Below are 19,734 nucleotides of genomic sequence, written 5' to 3' on the forward strand. Positions count from 1 at the left end.
TTCACATCTCTCTGACAGACGAGGTTACAAACAGAAGTGCGTGTAATAATGAGATGAGTCATTAATAAGATGCTAGCTTTTTTTACAACTTTGGATTAAGAGCATTTTTCAAATATGCTTAAAATATGGTTAAAACATTGAATACCCCATACACCTTCCATTAGATTAAACAGCTAGCGTTTACTGTATTTTTTTTTATCTGTAGGTAGAGATTTCAGGTTTTTGCTGAACGGTTTGAGACTATTGCAGACATCAGGACTTAAATGCTGAATCACGTATCTTCTAAGAATAAGACACTTCTCTGCATTACTATGGTTACATCACCACACGTAGCAAGTAACAGTGATCTCCTGTCTCATACCGGGTTGGTGGTCACATACCCCAGTTGTCACCCCATAAGTTTGATAGCTGTTGGTTTGTTTTCACATCATGATCCAGGCAGGATTCACACAAGTGATTCCGCACGTGGTGGTTATGTGTCTAAAGACATAGTCCTCTCTTAGTAAAACCAGTTAGTTCCTTATTCCTCACCTTGTTTTCTTCCTTTTTCATGTGACTTTCACTTTTCGAAGTGTCCAGGCTGGTTGTCTTGTAAATTGCCTAACATTCAGGATCTGTCTCACTGTTTCCTTTCCTGTACTGTCTGTAAACTGGGAGCTGATCAGGTCTGAGGCTGGAATAGTTCAGGTTAATATTTGGGGCTAGAATGCTTCTTGTCAGATGCATGTGTGTCACATGCGTCTTCTCCAGAGCCCCTGGTGATGTCCCACTGTTGGCAGGTGGAGTTTGGTCACTGGCTAAGATCCGTGTAAGGGACAGTTTTCCCGTTGCAACTAACGCTGTGACGTCCCGTGACGTCCCGTTCCCCGGTAACTGTGATCCCTCCTTTTGTTTTCACACCTGTTGTATCTCCTTGCCTAAATTATTATAGGAGAGTTGCAGAATGGTGATTTTCTACTGCTGCTGTTCTCCCTGCTTCTGTAAACAAGAGCTTCCCTGCCCCCCTCCCCCTCTCTCCCGCCGCGCTTTTCCCTTTCTGTCTGTCTCTCTCACTTCTACCCCCTCTCCTCCCATAAATGCCTGGATTTTTATTTGGTCAGTGTGTTAAAATCATTAGGGACAATTTATGCTCAGATTAACCCATGTTTAGCCAGTGGGAAGCCTTGAGAGGCTAAATTTAAATTTAAAAAACACTGGGGGGTGCCTGGCCGGCTCAGTTGGTAATGCAACTCTTGATCTCGGGGTCCTGAGTTCAAGCCCCATGTCAGGTGTAGAGATTACTTAAAAATAAAATGTTAAAAAAAAAAAAAACAACTTAAATATGTTTTTGAACATTTCTGGGTTAATTTATTTGCATCAGTTTATTTTGTTTCTAAATTTTTTCTTGATTTAAATTGTCAGCCTGTGGCTCAGGTAATCCTATTAACTTGGGTGGAGCCCACTGATGAATGCTTCCCTAATTATAAGCTCTCCACAGAGAGTTGAAGAGTGAATTATAAGCCACCTGGGTGCGTGACATCCTCAAATAGTTTTAGTCTGCATAATTAAGAGAATTTTTCTCAATATGTTAGACTATACCTAAATCCAGGTGGGGTGATAGACAGCATCTTGCATGTGTTTAGCTTTTTTTCCCACTAGGGGGCATACTTTAGTACTTTCTGGACACCAGGGAGGAGCAGCACCTCCTCTCAGCTTCCCTCTGTACTTCTTAGATATTGTAGAAAGTGAACATCACAGATGGTCTCAGTCGAAGTCAGCTGCCCATATGGGAAGGCCAGGAATTCATTGCGATGTGAAAATCCAGTTCTTACGCGTGTCTGGTATAGAATGAGCAAGCGCCTCAGAGGATGCTTGGTACAGGCTACGCCTCGCCAGGCGTCAGCTCCCCTTCCCGTCATTTGTCTTACACTTTGGAACAAGTTTCCACCCACAAGCAGTCCGTAGCAATCTCCACGTGCTGGCGAGTGTGTGAGGAGGCCCCGTATGAGGGTGGAGTATACATTTTCAGCCATTACAGAGGGGGGTAGGGCTGTTTGTTTTAAGCTGTGAACATCTCACGTGCTCACTCTCCCGTGCCCCAGCAGTCCTACCCCGCAGTCCCTCCACTGGAGACACACTCACACGGGTGTCTGTGTTCTTGTTGTAATAGGACAAAGGTGTCATTCATGAAGACTCCCCTGCTAAACTGGGGTCTCTCCAAACTGTGGAATGCTAAGCTGCAGTTAAACCAGTTGCAGATAAATGTTTACAGTATGCTTCATGTAAACACACCCAAAACAATACCAAATTCTTTTTATATGTATTTATTTTTAGCTACTTCTGTTTGTGTTCACAGAAGAAGGTCTAGAAGGATACACTCACAGTGGGTGGTTTCCTCTTGGGAGGGGAGGACTCTACGTGGTATTGCCATAGTTTTATAGAACTATATTTATGTATCTGGGTGGGTACTTTTTTTTTTTTTAAGTAGGCTCCATGTCCAACGTGGGGCTTGAATGCATGATCCTGAGATTGAGTTGCATGCTCTACCAAACTGAGCCAGCCAGCTGCCCCTGAGTAGCTGAATATTTAAAATAAAATAAGCAGATATATTTTTGTAAAAATGTCAAGGAGATTGGGAAAGACTTAAGATTTTTCCAGGACTTTGAAGTAGGCCCTGTTTGATATTTTGTTCACTTGTTTTATATTGCTTAGATTTTTCATTCTTCCTCAGGTAAAATTTTTTTAAACTTTATTTAGTGGATTTCCCTCTCTTAATGCATAGTCGCCATCTTCATTATTTTTTCTTCTCAGAATTGTTTTTATCAGGGCACCTGGGTGGCTCAGTCAATTAAGCATCCAACTCTTGACTTCAGCCCAGGTCATGATCCCAGGGTCCTGGGATTGAGCTGCTACTTAATCCACAGAAAAACGGGGAAGGAGAAACAATGCTAAAACACATGTCTGAGTTCTTTCGAGTGGTTGCTGTCAGCATGTTGGTCTAGACAGTTCTCTGTGGGGGGGACTGTCCTGTGCATTTCTTTAGCAGTGGCCCCAGCCGCCTCCCACCAGACATCAGTGGCAGCCCCATGGTGACAGCCAGATCTGCCAGGTGCAAAATAACTCTCAACAAATAGGCAACAGAGTCGTTGTTCTGAATTACCGACTTGAATTCTTTTTAAGTATTTCCATCCTGCCTGCTAATGACAGGGAATGATGGTTCCTCCAAAGCAGAAGGGCTTTTTAGCCTCTCGGTGGTAGCTCCAGAGTCTTGGTGCCCCCCCCCACACACACACACTCCTGCGTTCCTCTGCAGGGGACCCCGAGGCCCTCGGTCGCTGCCCTGGCTGAGGCACCAGGCCGTGGTTCACCCTGTAGGCCTACCCAACGAGGGTCCACCTGCAGCGCTGCCCTTGGGAGGAAGGGGCACCAGGGGCAGATGCAGGAAGGCACGTGTTCTCAGCAGTGGCATTTGTAAACATCTGTTAGAAACCTGTCGGTTCTCTACAGAGATCTCGTCATTAACGGTGGCTGTCAGGGTTGGTTTGCAGACTACTCGGTCTTCCTTTTGAAGAACCTCAGGCTCCTGTGTCAGCCAGAGCGTGCCTTGCCGGGGCCGCTGCGGGCCCTCAAGGCAGGCCCCAGTCCCTCGTCCCTGTGTCCCTGCCCCTGCTCTGTGGTGTGTCTCCTACTCTGACGCCCTCAGCTCTGGAGCTGGGCTGTCGGGGTTTGAGGCCTGGATGGCTCCTGGGCCAGGGCTTTCGGTCCGTGTCACAGTTCACTCAGCTGCAGACGGGAGTGCCAACGGGGGCCCCCCGGGCAAACTCCGCGGGCAGTCTGTAGCTCTGCTGTGGCGGAGCGGCCCCGATGTGTGGCGTCCAGGCTCGCTGTCCAGCAGTGCGGCGTGTTCCTGCCCCTTCCCTCGCAACGTGTGGGAAACGGGGCTCTCCTCTTGCTGGCGGCCTCGTCTTCAGAGGAGTGGATGTGCCGTCGTGAGCGCAGTGAACTGCATTGCGCAGTCCGGCCGCCCTTACGCGCGCTCCTAAGTGAGGGTTCAGTGGCCGTGCGACGTACATCTCTGCGCCTGGTTTGTACTCGTCTTCTCAGGGGCACGCGGTGTACCTGAGCATGTTCTACGAACCGCAGTCTGGTAGCACAGAATGTCTTCAAATCCCTTCCTGTCTTGTGGTAAAAAAAAAAAAATTACAGATTGAATCCTGCAACTCTTTCCCCCTCTCCCAACGCCAGGTCAAGTCAGTGCTTCCGGGAGATGCTCCTGTGGAGGCTGGGGACGCACGGCCTCTGTGTGGAGGGGGCTGAGTGCCCTGAATGGGCACGTCAGGATGTTCAGCCAAGCTGTCGAGGGCTGCACTGCGTGCGTTAGACTCGCTTGAATTAATCCGAGTGCAGGGCTGTGCAGGGTGTGACTCTGTGTCAGAAGTGACACTGCCGTGGTCCCCTGTCAGAGCGGGAGGGTCCGCCTGGCCCCGTGCCTCTTGGTGCCAGGTCGTGGGGGGCATGGCTCAGCGTCTCCTGGGCGGGGAGCGGGGGGTAAGGGGCGAAAGACCCCATGCTTCCATTGGGCTTGAGGGGAGCCGTTTTTCAAAGTTTTGGGGGGGGGGAAGTGATGTGAAAGGATTTCAGCCTTTTAAATACCTTGCCTGTATTGTCATCTGTTTTAATCATTCCGTTTTAAAGGAGTCTTTCTGTTTCTCTGGTGGCAGAATGGCTAGCAGGGGGAGGAGGTGGCATGGTTTCCTAGGAGACCGGACAACTAGTGATAACCCACATCCACAGGTTGGAGGTGCGAGCCGCTCGCCCGTCGGCTCCTCCCACGGGCTCCCGAGGAAGCACATGGCCAGTGTTGAAGGGGGCGGGGGAGGAGTGCAGTCTGTGTGGGAGCACTCCCATCAGCAGACAAGAAGGATGGCAGGTCTGTGTGGGAGCACTCCCATCAGCAGACAAGAAGGATGGCAGGTGCGAGACTTGGAGCCACACAGTGTGGAGGCTTCCCAGGTCCAACCTCTGGCAGACGATGGGCAGGCTCTGATGCCCTGGTCCCATAGGCTTGGCTGTCGGTGTGATCAAGTCAGAGGAACGTGATGAGTGTGTAGTTTGCCAGCTCCCCCCCGCCCCCAAGACGGCTGAAGATTTGCCAGGGCCGACCTCTTGCTCAGAGAATAGGAGAACATTCTGTTCACTGTGGAGCTGGGGGGGCCCATCCATCCATCCCCCAGCAGCCCCCACTGCCATTGTCCTGTTACCTCCTCCACATTCCATGAACATGTCTCTCCTTTCCCTCCGTGTCAAAGATGCCACACAAAAGGGCTGAGAGATAGGAAGATGCTGCAGAAATGTCCGTTTTAACGGCAATTGTCCATGTGCCTCTTTACCAACAGAAAACTTGGAATATAATGTGGAGCCGCAGGAAATCTCGCACCCTGATGTCGGACGCTATTTCTCAGAGTTTACCGGCACGCACTACATCCCAAACGCAGAGCTAGAGATCCGGTATCCAGAGGATCTGGAGTCTGTGTATGAAACGGTGCAGAATATTTACAGTGCAAAGAAGGAGGACGTAGAGTAACGTCTGGTAGAGGACGCTGCACCTTTGCCGCTGCCGCTGCCCTCCAGGAGACCAGGATTCCGGAAGAAGACGTCTCCACGGATCCCTCCGGATTCACACCACCAGGAAAGCCACTTAACCAGTAGTGCTGGTTGCCTCCTACCAAGTTTAAATAACGTGTGCTCTCCTCCAGCTGCAAAGACAATGTTGCTCTCCGCCTACACTAGTGAATTCATTTGACGGCACTGTGTTCAGTGGCATGGCTTGTGTGCTTGTCCCGTGGTGACAGTTCGTGACATTCTGTCTTCATGAGGTCTCACAGTCAACACTCTTAGAGTCATTCTTCCTGCTCACTTCCCGTACGTCTGTCTCCACCTGTCTCAGAACATTTCATTTGCCAGACAGAGGGGGGTCCCATGTTGGCAATAACTTCTTTCCGATTTCTCTATGGAACACGTGCAGTCCTGAGTCGGGGCTGCTTGTTTACCCTGAATTGAGTTGCTCATTCGGAGGGGGAGGCTGTGAGTGATCGTGGCAGCATCTGAGAGCTGGGGACATTAACAGACTAACAGTAATCAGAATCCTCCGCATTTATTTTTTCTAATATTTGAAACAGATTTCAGGCGTTTTATCTTCTCCTTTATTTGAATTGGGAGAATAGCCTAGCTTTTCCTTCGTGTTCCTCTCAGATTTATGCTCATCTCTCTGCGAAACCTTAGTTTTCTGTTTCATTACATAAAATCTTTTGAGAAAATGCATCATAATGGCTTTTATGGATGGATTTTCCCACATTTATCTATTCCTCTCTTTAACATAACTACTTTTTTTTTAATTTTAAAAATTGTTCCAGTAACATGAACAGATCTTAAGTCAGTGACGGGTTCTCTTTATAGTAGGAAGTATAATCTGGTGTTAAAATGTTTGCTTTTAGAAACTGTACACGGTGGTCTCCAAAGACCTGAAAAGAAGGTTTCACTTTTGTAATCGGAAAAAAGAAATAATGAACCTTACACAGTTTTTTAAAGAGGAAAGAGGAGGTTCTATGCCCCCTGCCATCCCGTAGAATCACTCTAAGACCCTTTGGGTGTGGTGGGGTGGAAACAAGGAGGACGTCTTTAATTTGAAGAGTGTTCGATCAGTGGGGAAGGAGGCGGGGGTTCCTGCTTTCTCAAAGTGCTGCTGTGTCTCGCAGATACCACTGGCTTCTGCCCTGTGCCCTTGGTCCCGGAGCGTGAGGGCACCGGGTCCTTGCGCAGCTCCAGGCGCCTGCCGCTCTCCACCTGCCTGTTCTCAAGCGAGCTAGCTAATTCGTAGTTAACCAGTAGAAGCTAACTCCTGGAGTTAGGACCTAGTTACTTTACTCAGAGTTGAAAAGAACCCAGTTGCTCTGGTGAGTGAGGCTTCGGGGGCTGTGATCCGGCCCCGCCTCTCTGCCCTTCTGTGCATTTGCATGCTGTTTTCCCACGCCGTGTTTGAGGACTGCCTCTCATTTAGCCCGTGGAAGCCCTGGGATGGCCGAGGTTTGGGGAAGCCAGCTGAGACCACTTGGTAGTACCTGGCGGCTGGTAAGCAGTTAGTAGAGATGAGGGTCTGGCGGGCCGGCTCCTGCCAGCCTGAGTTAGCCTCGCCAGTGTCCGCGTCCCCCGTCAGTCCGATCCAGAGCCTGATGGGTTAGATTTGCCTGGGAAATGTGACCACTCACAGCACCCAGCCTGCTGAGGCTGGAGGTCTTACACTACTCTCGTTTAAAGGTGAGAACTAGTTTAATCCGGAGGTAATACTAACCAGATGCATTACTAAGAAACTGTGGAGCATGCTGAGTTATAATTGATTTCCTTTTTTTCTTAGAGTAACATCAAAGCCAAGAAGGATGGTTTTACCTTTACTGACCCAATGTAAATATGTATCTAGACCGTTTTTAAATGTGTTTCTTCATGAATGCTTCATTTGGCTCCAGGAAGCCTGTGTCACCTGTGTAAGTTGGTATTTGGGCACTTTATATTTTTCTAAAAACGTGTTTTGGATCTCCTGTACTCTAATAAATCATAAGTTTCTTTTTAAAATTTTTTCCAAAAGTTTCTCCATTTTAAAAAGCCCTGTTACAACAAAGTAGGACTTTCACGATGTTAAAATATTAAATATTTGGATATATAGTAACTTCTTTTCTCTTCAAATGAATGCCAAGTTTTTTTGTACAATGATTAATAAATGGAACTTACCCAGAGAAACCACACAAGTGGCCTGCCCGGTTTCGTTTCGGAACAGAAAACCCGGCCTTGACAACGGCAGAATGTCCCTGGCTTCTCTTCTGATCCAAACATGCAAGCATTTGCTCTACTGAATTTTTCCTAATGTTGGTGAGTGCACAGGGTACCTTTATTCCGTGGGCTCCTTGCCAAACATCAGTTCTGTAAGCCGGCTAGGAAGGTCGAGAGCACCTGGTTGTCATGCGAACGTAGCAGCTTGTCACCGATGTTACAGTCTGTGTCGTGAAATGGGAAGGGCAGGCACTTTGGGAAGTGCAGGTTCTCAGTGCGTCGTTAACATTGATGTGATAGCTGCATGATGTGCCGCACGTCCCCAGCGCCCTGCGGGGCGCCCATTCTCCAGGGGATGCCCCTGTGTGCCAGTCACCAGCGTCCTGCCGCTGCGGTGGGTCTCAGACCTCGAACGTACTGTTGTGCGTTGTGACTTTATGAGAGGAGAATGTAGTGTGCCATGTCTTCCCTACTTCTTAGATCCTAGAACTTTCCTCCCCAACACACACACACACACACACACACAGCAGCCTTAGATCCTAGAACTTTCCTCCCCAACACACACACACACACACACACACACACACAGCTGCGGTGGGTCTCAGACCTCGAACGTACTGTTGTGCGTTGTGACTTTATGAGAGGAGAATGTAGTGTGCCATGTCTTCCCTACTTCTTAGATCCTAGAACTTTCCTCCCCAACACACACACACACACACACACACAGCAGCCTTAGATCCTAGAACTTTCCTCCCCAACACACACACACACACACACACACACACACACAGCAGCCTCGAGGTCCAGTGTTTGCAGATGTACTTTGGGAAACACTGTGTCATCAGTTATGTCCAAAACTAGTCTCCGTTCGCCTCAGACTAGTTTGGCCAAGCATCTCGTTTGAAAACTTCCATCTAATCGGATTTTGAAAGGCTGGCTTTCATGTTGTCTCTGCTGGAACCTCATGACAGATCTTATTATAAGTGCATTTACACAGCGAAATCGTTTTATCATGAAAACCAGCATTAATACCGTTGCTAAATCAGTTTTACATGTTCTAATATCTACTTAGTCTCGTTCTAATTTTTAAATGTCTCAGTCTTTCTTAACATACTAAATTGAGTCAAGCGTTCATGTTCTAGGCTTTCTTCTACCATCAGAAGGGGAAATGCTGTTTCCCTTACTCCATATTCCAAGTAAATAAAATTGGATTACCAGCAGCTTTTTAATTTAGAAGTATCCTGTGGCCATAATAATCGAGATGTAGCTCTTCTGTTTTTTGTTTTTTTGGAGGAAAGGAGAGAATGTTCACCTAGACGAAATGCAGAATTTGGCTCTGTGACGGTTTATTTCTGGAGATGTCAACACTTGTATTGCATGTCTTCTTTTTGTATCACAAGTTTCCTCTGAGCCAGCCCTGGCCTAAACTAGAATCTTCATAGCAACCTTCTAAAGCAGGGCCAGGTAGTCAACATTTTTGCGGGCCACGTAAGGTCACATGTTCTTTGTTTTCAAGAACGTAGAAGACCTTCTCCACTCGAGGGCTGTAAAGGAACAGGCCATGGGCTGGGTCTGGCCCGTGGGCCACAGTTTGCCGACCCCTCCCAGGGTGTAGGCTCGCCAGCATCCCCCCGTCCAGCCGGGCAGTCGGGAGTGTACCTCTTGGAGGCGGTATAGCTGTGGGACGCCCAGGTATCCGACCTCCAAGCTCCAGCTCTTGACAACCACACTACCGCCAACTTTAGCAACTACCTCGCACTGGTTTGATCTTTTGCCTTGCAGCCACTATAACTTCTAAACGTTTCAGTTCTGACAACTTAGAATCTTGAGAGGAAAGGACATTCCTTTGGTGAATAAAATTCTGTGCAATTATAGAATAAATGTATTATGGCCATTTAGCGATGATTGTATTAGGGTAATGCTAGTTCTGTAATAAATAGACCCGAAAATGTCCTGTGGCTCAAACACAAAAGAACTTTCTTGCTCACTACCACCGGCAGGGGAATGGGTTGGCGGGGGGGCGGGGACTCTGCTGTCTGTCTGCTGGCAGCTCTGTGGCCCTGAAGGGAAGTGAGCAGGGAGGGACGCGTCTGGGAGGGTTCGATGCGCAGAGGCTGAGGGAGTGGCCCGTGGCACTGCCACTCGCATTTCACAAAGGAGGCTGGGAATGAAGACACAGAAACACATGTGGCCAGTCCACCCTGGGTGTGTCCCCCCCACAGTGGGATGTGCCCCCTTCCCACAGAGGCAGCCTCGGTGATGCCCTTGTCACTGGCTCAGTCCAGAAACGTATTGTTGGCTCCTGCCAGCGCGTGGCCCCCAGGCCGTGGGGGTGACTCCTCACCGGTCCCGCTGCTAGCCACCGTCCGCCGTCCCCGCAGCAGATGACCACGGCAGAGAAGGAGAGGAGGGCTCAGGCCAAGCCACATCTGTCACTACTGTCTCAGTAACCAGACAAGTCACAGACCCACAACCTAACTCCAGAGGAGGTTGGGAAATGGCCTCCCGTGTGCTCAGGAGGAAAAGGAAAGGTTGGGGGGCTCTGCCTAGTCTGTGCCTCTCACCCCGAGCCTCTCCTACCACTTTCTGCATCCTGCCCAGGGTCATTCCAGCATGGCTCCTTGGGGACCAGCCCCATGAATTAGAAGTTTTGACCCCCTCCCCCCAGTACCCCTTCAGTGGGATGCAGAGGCCAGGCAGCTGCAGTAGGAACGGCCACCAGGAAAAAACAAAACGAAGAAGACACACACACAAGCCGCTGTGCTCCCAGGGACGAGATCCTGCTGGGCAGGCACCGGGAAGAAATTCCCCACCCCTACCCCGGTCCTGGCAGGGGTGGCGGGGGAGAGGGGTGACTGCACCCATCCTGCCCTCCGGACCCAGCCCTCCTGGTTACCCCACTAGTATGGGTTGGGGTGCATCGTCCCTGGGAGCTGGGCAACTTGCACGGGGTGCTTCCTGCCTGGTGCAGGGTTTGGGGGCCAGCCCCAGACAAGCTTGTGAGTCCTCTGGCAACAATTCCCTCAGACACTTAGCAGGCTACTAACCTATCTGTGCCTAGGATCATAGCCAAAGTTCTTTTCCAGAACTTCGCGGGTCTGCTTTATTTCCTCGCGGCTCTGCCCCGTGCCTGTCTCCACCACCGCCCTCCCGCCCCCCTCTGACTTAATGATGGCCACTCCAGTCTGATACTCGCCAAAGCTGAGTCCAGCTGTTTAACAGGCCCACGTTGCTCAAAGTGATTCTCATCCTCATCTCTTGCTGGGGCCACACATTTTTTTAACATAGGGAGGCCAGGATTTTGGACTTCGGTTCTCAAACCAGCGCCTTTCCCCCCGAGCATCTTGTCATACCTTGCTGTAAGCTGCAAAGGGCAACTGGCACACTATATTCTCTCTCTTTGCCTGCTTCCCCTAGGCTCCACCTTGCAAACCATAAGCCCGGATTTTACCGATTCCGACCCCAAACACAGCCTGCCCACCTCCCAGCCTGCTGTCTGTGTGCCTTGCCACCTGACTGCCAAGTGGACACCGTACAAATAGGTTTTTGTTACGGCAGCCCCCCTTTCAACGGTTTTTGTTCTGGCCGGGGTGGGGAGGGCGGCGCGGCGTGGTGGCGAGGTTTAAAGTGGGCTCATGTTTCCATAGGAAGTTCGTTCTTGTTCGGCCGTGCAAAAAAAGAAAAAAACTAAGGACAATGATGGCAAGTTTTCTGGGGACAGGACAGCTAAAAGTAAGCTGTTTAGTGAACTTAAGGAGTTGACAGAATAAAGGAAAGAAATTTGGGAGAGAACCAGTGGGAACAGCATGCATTATAGAACCCTTGCATGGTCAGATTTTCCAGCCACTTCCCTCAGAATGACAGAAATCTGGGGACGTCCAGCTGGCTTAGTTTGTAGAGCGTGCAACTCGATCTCGGGGTTTTGAGTTTGAGCCCCACATTGGGTGTAGAGATAATTTAAAAAATGAAATCTAAAAAAAAATAAAAGAACGCCAGGAATCATAATGGAAATTTTCATATTCAAGCCACAGAAATCGGGGGAACCCAGAGAACCCTTTGAATGAAAGTTAGTTGCTTTTCCCTGTCTCTAAAACATTGTCATCCCCAGGTTTTAGAACTCACTAATAACCTGCCACTTCCTATATGGTGATGTCCTCGGTCCTGGCCACAGGACAGGAAAACATTGACTGACTTCCTTCCCTTCTAGGTCCTTTGGCTGGTCTGATAATTAAATTAACACAAGACAGATTAACAGGAGAAAAAAAATTTAGAATCTTACTTACAGGAGCCCATAGAAATAAGAGACTCAGAGAAGTGCCCAAAGCAGGCAGCTTTTATACCTTCCAGACAACCAAACATTTGTGAAGAATTGACAAGAGCAAGGGGTCTGGACTTGGGGTAGCAAATTAGTGAAGAAGCAAGAAACGTTGTTCCCACAGCCTTCAGGGCCCTGAATTCCCTCTGGTGATAAGGACGCCTCTCTTTCTCCTGGTTCAGGGAGGGTTACCTTGCACAGGGGAGATTTATTTCCTGCCCTCAGGGTCAGAGTGTCCTCCTTGGATGCACTGGATGCATTGTAAGTCACTTGAATTCAAAATAATCACTACCTACACCACAGAGGCAGATTTGGGGGCGGCCTGCCCTGAACCCTCCCCTGCTGTTCCTGTGCAGAGGGCTTTGCCCACAGGCTCTGCTACGTCCCTCCCCCCTCCCCCTGCCCAGCCCATCCGCTCTGTAGCATGAATCAGTGCTTCATGCCTCTAACGGCAGAATACTATTCCATTGCATGGACACGGACACGCAACATTTTGTTTATCCACTCAGCTATTGGTGGGCTTTCAGGTTATTTCCACCTTCTGGGTGTCGCGAATAGAGCTGCTCTGAACCCCGCCTGGGATTTTCAATACCACAGGTAGCTCTGCTTCTGCGTGGTATGCACACCTGTGCTTCCTATGTCACCAGAGTCGTGATTTGTCATTCTCCCAGCAGCCGGGGTTTTCCTCTGGGGAGAATATGAGCCCCACCTGGGAGGTGGCACTGGGAAGAGATGCAGTCTCATTTCACTGGATGACTGCTGGTGTCTTGAGTGTTTGGTTTTTTGTTTTTTTTTTTTAGATTTTATTTATTTATTTGAGAAAAAGAGCACAAGCAGAGGGGAGCGGCAGGCAGGGGAGAAGCAGACTCCCCACGGAGCAGAGAGCCCGATGCGATGCGGGGCTCGATCCCAGGACCCCGGGATCATGACCTGAGCCGAAGGCAGATGCTTAACCCACTGAGCCACCCAGGCGCCCCCTTGAGTGTCTTTTAATGCTCCCCCCTTAGTGCCAGGAGCTGTGCCAGGGGACGTCCATTTCTGTCCCCTGTAAGTGCTGAACATATTCTCAAGGCCTTTCTGGGTACGTATTACACAGTCTTTGCCCTGATTTGCCTCTTACAAATACGGGATAAAAAGAAAGTGCAGTTGCGAGACTTTCTGGGTAATGGCTACCATTGTGTGAAACCACTCCCGTGGGATTAGAGCATTTGAAAGCTAAAGGCCTCCTGAACAGTCAGCTAGTGCTAGACCTTTGTCCCCGACATTTTACAAAGAAATAATGAGGCCCATGGAGGTTAGGTACCTCAATCTGGCAGGTGGCTCAGAGCAGGTACTCAAGCCTGGGCCTTTGGACTTGACTGCACTGGTGTTTCTCTCGCCCCCAAATTGCTTCCTCTGAGGGTTTTTCCTGCCCTACAGAGAGTCTTGCTAATAACATCAGCCCTCATTACTCGGCATTCAAAACCTTGTTATTTCTCCACGGCCAACTGTGCTGTGGCAACCCCCCAGCCAATTGCAAACGTTCTCTGATCTCATACATTTACTTTGACGGAGAATGAGCAAGTGTTCTTTATCCCTCACCATCTCGGCAATTTGTCCTCTCGAAGTTTTTAAAGGAAGTTGCTTTTTTTTTTGTCCTCTCCAGCTTTGTGGAGGTGTAGTTGATCTCTGGAACTTACTCGTCTTGTGTAACTATAATTTAATAATCCATTTGACTGGTTTTGTTTAAACAGAAGTCTAAGCAGAAGCAACATCAAAGTTGAAAGAGGGTAGGGGCCTGGCTGGCTCAGTCGGAAAAGCGTGCGATTCTTGATATTGGGGTGGTGAGTTCGAGCCCCACGTTGGGCATAGAGATTACTAAAAAACAAATAAACTTTTTTAAAACAGGTGAAAGAGGGTAATGGAAACCCATGCACCCTGCACCAAGATTCAACATTTGCTATATTTTATTTCCTTCTCTCTCTACTTTCTCCCCCTGAACCATTTGAAAATGCCTCAGACACCCTGAGACCTCTCCCTAAATTCTTCCAGCGTGTCTTTCCTAAGAATGAGAGCACTTTCCTCCACGACCACAGTGCCATGAGTACCTAAAAAAATTAACAGTCGTGATGCAAGAAATGCATCTTCAGGGGCACCTGGGTGGCTCCGTCGCTTAAGCACCCGACTCCTATTACGGCTCAGGTCATGATCGTGAGATCGAGTCCCTCGTTGGGCTCTGTGCTGAGCAGGGAGCCTGCTTAAGATTCTCTCTCTCCCTCTGCCCCTGCCCCTCTACCTCTCTTAAAAAAAAAAAAAAGAAACAAACAAATACATCCTCAATATTAAGAGACTGGATGGTGAGGACCGCTTCAGTTTTCTGCGGAAGCACCCTGGCGCACCCTGGCTCGCAGCTTGAACCCGTAGGTAGAGGTTCTTAAAGAGAAACAGTTAAAAATCACTCACCAAGAGGTGTGTTTGCCCCAGGTGAACCTGACAACAAAGTAACTGTAGGCTTAGGCTCCTTGACTAGGGGTATAAAACTTGGAAACCATTTTTTTTTAGAGCGTTTGCTCATTGAGCAGGGAGGTGTACCCCCAGAGGGATGGGGTGCTGACAGTGTCCAGTCAAGGCTCAGGGGGTAGCGTGCAGAAGGAGCGTGGTGTCTCTGTCTCCTTAGGGCCAGTGCACTGGGGACCGCAGGGGGCGGAGTTCACTTAAAAGGCCCATACTCTACCTTGTGGCGTTCTTATTTAATTAGCTGCAACTAAGACCCTACTTCCATGGACTACTGTTGGCTAAGAACAATGATCTGGGCTGAGGTATAAGAACACGACCCATCTAATGTCGGTCTGGGGGCTGTGCCCTATTTCTGGGTGGGACAGTAGGGTTCTCAGCAATTCCATTTGCAGATGCAGAGAACCTAACAGTCCGTCTTCTTCTGAGTTGGCCCATCATGTGAATGAGCCAGTGAGGTACTGAGGCATTGACATTTTCATGTTCTTGCCTCTTACCTCCCCTGGGCCTTAAGTTTCTACCCTTCTTGGCCCTCTCGGGATGTACAGCCGTTGTCGGTATGGCTCTGCCTATGGCTCTTTCTTATAAGCAAGCCAGCCAGTTACGTCTTCCATGCCCCTGTGTCTTCAAATGCGTCTTTAACACAACTCCCTCCACTTGTCTTCTTCCAGGCTTGGAGGTTTTTGTTTTTCTGAGCCCTGGGTAATAGAGATGGTCTTATACAAACGGAGGGCTTTAGGTTTTTAGAGACCTCAAAAGCATTCATCTTGAGAGGTCCAGCCCAGGGTCTAGTGAACACTGGAGGTACTGTTGTGTGCTGGGGCTCAGCCAAGTCCCTTGGTCTAAGCCGATCTTATTCCCGAAAACTCCAGCTTTGCTCACGCACGCTAGAATCCAGCTGGGCCACTTGTCTGTTAGTGCCTGGTGTGGGTGGCTGGGCACCGGGCCACCGTCCTCCTTGGCGAGTCTGTTCATCTGCCTTTAGGGCCTGGACCTCATGAGGTGGAAGACACAGCCAGCAGAGGTTTAGACCAAATGGGACTCTCCTCTCAAAGCTGGAATGACCTGGTTCAGTGTGTGGGTGATTTAGACTCACAACGGCGCCAGGCATGCTGTCCTAGCTGTGTAGACCACACCTGCCTCTGGGGAGCAGGGGCTCCATTCAGCCCAGTCTGGCTGCCATCTTTCATCCAATTGTGCAGTGAAGCAGCCTTTCCTCCTGCTTGGGCAGGGAGGGGAGACCTCAGTGGGGTGTCCAGCATGAGCTCCTGAGCTCAGCATTCACAGACTCCTGTCTGTGTCCACAGCGGCTGACACACTCGGCAGGCAAACGCTTCGAGACCATTAACCGAAGTCCCTTTACCTCCCCGTAACAGGGCACTCTTTGCACAGACATCCCACACTGTCACAGCTCACACTCTTCCCAGCCTTGATTCTGCGCCAGGCCTGGGTGTACTTGGAATGACCTCAGTTTCACACACAAGGAAACTAAGGCTCAGAGAAGTGGAGTAACTTGTCCAAGACGGCGCAGCTCCTGAGTAACAGAGCTCACATCCCAACCCAGCTCTGCTGACTCCAGAACCCGAGGTGCTCCTTACAGCCCCTGCAGACCGAATGTTTGAGTCCCTCCCATCAAGTTTACGTCTTAAAACGTGAACCCCAGGGTGATGGTATTTGGAGAGGAGGCCTTTGGGAGGTGACTAGATGAGGGGATTAGTGGCCTGATAAAGGGGACCCCAGAGAGTTTTCTCGCCCCTCCACCATGTGAAGACCTAGCAGGAAGACCTCACCCGTGAACCCAGAAGCAGCTGCCACCCGACACCAAATCTGCCGGCGCCTTGACCTTGGGCTTCTAGCCTCCAGAACGTGAGAAATAAGTGTGTGCTGTGTAAGCCTCCCCCTAGACCCCCCAGTCCGTGGTATTTTGGTATAGCAGCCTGAACAGATTAAGATAACTTCCCTGGTAGAGTTTAACTCCTTATCCTCCCAGAAAAAAATAGAATAAGGCAACCTTCTTGTATAAAAATGTTTATAGTTTTCCGTAAAATTTTGACAAAATTGCCACGAATACAGTTTGGCTGAGTTAGTTAAACTCCCAAGGGCAGACTCCAGGCACACTTTAGGACCTGTGCCAAAGTGTGACTTACTTGCGCGCACATCACCATTTTGCCTTTCCAGGGACTAGAAGCTGCCATCCAAAGGTGTTCAGAGGACCACCTGTTGATGTCCTGGTTTCTCAAGATGGCACTCCGTCCTGTACTTATATGGGTATGTTATTTATCAGCAGCTAAGATTTTCTCTATGTGGTGCTAGGACTTCCACCTTCCTTTTCTCTTAGTTATCCACTGAGCTTGTTGGGGCATCATTTACCATGTAGTTTGGTTTCCCCCTCCTCTTGGGGCCGGGGCGGGGTGGGGGCAGGGGTTGGACATACTGCAGCGGAACAGAAGGGCTAGTTCCGGGTGTCAGATGAGCGTGTGGAGCCGAAATCCCGAAGTAAGCCACAGAGTAGGGAAGCAGAAGTCTCCTAGCAGCGTTGTGCACATGGTAATAGAGACAAACAGATGGTTCCATGGTGAGGGGGGCCAGGCTGTGTAGTTTCCTCTGGTCGTGATGGACTCTGCTAAGTGTCCCTGTCCAGGCAAGGTGCATTCAGCATGAGTCACCCCCGTCAGGCAGCAGCCCAAAACAATCAGCATTACTAACCTTAAAATCTCACGGAGGCTTCTGGCACTCTGAGACCTGCCAGGAAAGGATCTGCTGAACAGGGAGCACACAGAGAGCCAGAAAGGGGCCAGCCGCCACGCAAGATGGCCCCGGTGTCCTGCCAGCTGGGCGCACACCCCAGGCTCTGCCGGCCCCTCCAGGGAACCTGTGTTCCCATTTGGGAAGGAGAGAGAGGGAAACTGGGAATTTTCCATGTTCCTGCCCTGGGTGACTCAGAAGAAAGCCAGATCTGTTCCCAGCTTGTTTTACTACTTCTGCTGTCTCTCTGGGGGAGCCGTACAGATCAAAGGCTGGGAGAGCTCTGTCTGACCCCCCCTCTACTTTCTGACTGAAAGTTCTCCCCACGATCTGTTTCCGTCTCTCATCTTCAGGCGCCCCCAACTGCCAGGGGCCCACCCGCTTACCTGTATGTGCCATCTCTCTGTCCTCGTTCTATTTTAGATGAAGATGCCACCACCCCTTGGTGGCCCGGTGACACATGGGGCTCAGGAGGCTCTGCTGGGAGGTTTTGGTCGTGCATCGCTGCCTCTGTGGAATGCACCACAGATGCACAAGAACGCAGCAGGCTGGGAAAAGTCACACGAGAGAGGCCGGGCCTTTGGATATGCCGTCTTGAGGATGGGTTTGCAGACCAAACCGGGACCCCGTTGGCTCCAGCAAGTGACTCAGAGACACAGGACACTGTTCCTCTCCTCCTATGGACCAGGACTGGCTATTTCTCACCTAGGCCTAGAACCATCCAGGTGTTGGAAATGGCTTGCCATGTCCCCAGTGGGCACACAGAAGCCATTCACTCGCTGAGTAAATCAGAGGGGTCTCGGGAGGAACATCGGTTGGTTTATGTCGTCTCCCACCCTGTGTTGGCGAAGAGCTACGTGGGGACTCAGACCCTCCTTCTCGGGTTGAGGAGGCCGAAATGACTCAGCCATGTGTCATCCAGCGCGAGGGGACCTTGGGTCCTGTGTACATCCCTCCTGCCACCACCCTGGTCTGGGCCTCCACTGCCTCCTGCCTTTGCAAGTTCAACTGCCTCCGACCTGGTCTTTCAGAAATGTCTAGCTCCTTGAGTTGCTCCCTTGCTTGATGGCTTCCCTGTTGCCCTCAGGATAGGTCCAAATTCCCGAGCCCGGGCTACTTACCTCCCTCCAGCACACAGACCCTGCAGCGGCCCTAAATTATAGGCTCCCTGACTTCCCTACAAGCCCCTGCCTCTGGGCCACTCATAGGCTGTTCCTCTGCCCGGAACACGCACCCCCCACATCACCACCCTCAGTGCAGCTTCTACCTCACAGTTTCACGTTCTCCCGCTGACTCCGCTCCACGTTACCCCACGCCCTCTGACCCTGCTGGGCAGGGCATTTCTACACTCCCCTAGCATCCTATGCTTAACCCTGTTGGGGCACTTGCAGGGAATTTTCATCTCTTGCCTTTGAGCTCCAAAATGCTTTGAGCTCCTTAAGGGCAGGCCGAGGGGGCTGGATCCCTGTTATATGTGCATTCCCTGCACCTAGTGTGGTGCTTGGCATTTGCTACACTGAGTGGGAAATGCCTTCATGATGTTTTGGAAGAAGTTGGCATCAGGTAGAAGACATAATTTTAGAAGGAAAAGGGAAGAAGCTATCCATTCCATGAGTTGCCCCCAAACTATTGCAGACATGCAGACTCTAGCGATGGGGAGGTGTCTATGGTTCCCTCTCTTTGTGCATGTTGTCTTCCCAGCCAGCGGAGCGCCACGCTGAGGGCAGGCACACCTCTGAATTTTATTTTCTTTTTTAAAGATTTTATTTGAGAGAGAGAGAGCATGCATGTGAGCAAGCAGGGGGAGAAGCCGAGAGGGAGGGAGGAAACGAGAATGTGAAGCTGGCCCCACGCTGGGCACAGAGCCCGGCAGGGGGCTTGATCCTAGGACCCTGAGATTGAACCAAGAGTCAGACGCCACCCAAGTGCCCCGCCTCTGAATTTTACATAATGAGGTTTATCACAATAAGGCACAGATTGACAAATGTTTTTCTGTAAAGGAAGGGCCAGATAATAAATAAGGTGGGCTTCGCAGGCCCCACTGTCTCTGTCGCAGCTCCTCATCTCTGCTGCTGTAGGGTGGGAACCGCCAGAGACCACTGACACAAACGGGCATGGCTGTGTCCCAGTAAAACTTGATTTACCAACACAGGGGTCAGCCACGCGCTGTCCACACCTGCAGTGCTGACACACCTGGTCACGGGGGCCCGCTTCCAGTCCCTCCCGTTCCCAGGTTGTCTCTGTGTGCTTTGCACAATGCCCAGGACGTACCAGACACTCGGCAGACAGTTGGTGGTTGGTTAAAAGTACATCGCATGAAACCATGCATCCAGTAGGACCCCAGGGACAGCTCACATATCGCTGCCCGTTCGATAGCCGAT

The 19,734-nt window shown here is 50.3% G+C and overlaps 1 protein-coding gene and 1 long non-coding RNA gene across 3 annotated transcripts in view; both read left to right on the top strand.

Annotated features, from left to right (window-relative positions):
* FBXO21 (F-box protein 21) overlaps positions 1–9,752 on the top strand; it is a 52,252-nt gene extending 42,500 nt beyond the window's left edge. For both annotated transcript variants that reach the window (XM_028116503.2, XM_028116504.2), the window contains exon 12: positions 5,376–9,752. In XM_028116503.2, the coding sequence (XP_027972304.1) occupies positions 5,376–5,563 (188 nt within the window). In that variant the 3' untranslated portion in view covers positions 5,564–9,752. The remainder of the gene's footprint in view (positions 1–5,375) is intronic.
* A 6,973-nt stretch (positions 9,753–16,725) lies between these two features.
* LOC114219159 (uncharacterized) lies at positions 16,726–19,399 on the top strand. Its single transcript, XR_003611333.1, has 2 exons — positions 16,726–16,876; positions 17,777–19,399. It is a non-coding gene; the product is annotated as an uncharacterized LOC114219159 (long non-coding RNA).
* The last annotated feature ends 335 nt before the right edge of the window (positions 19,400–19,734 follow it).

This window comes from Eumetopias jubatus, unplaced genomic scaffold (genome assembly GCF_037043125.1).
Source record: "Eumetopias jubatus isolate StellerSeaLion01/CBP00866 unplaced genomic scaffold, mEumJub1_p1.0 scaffold_16, whole genome shotgun sequence".
NCBI lineage: Eukaryota > Metazoa > Chordata > Mammalia > Carnivora > Otariidae > Eumetopias > Eumetopias jubatus.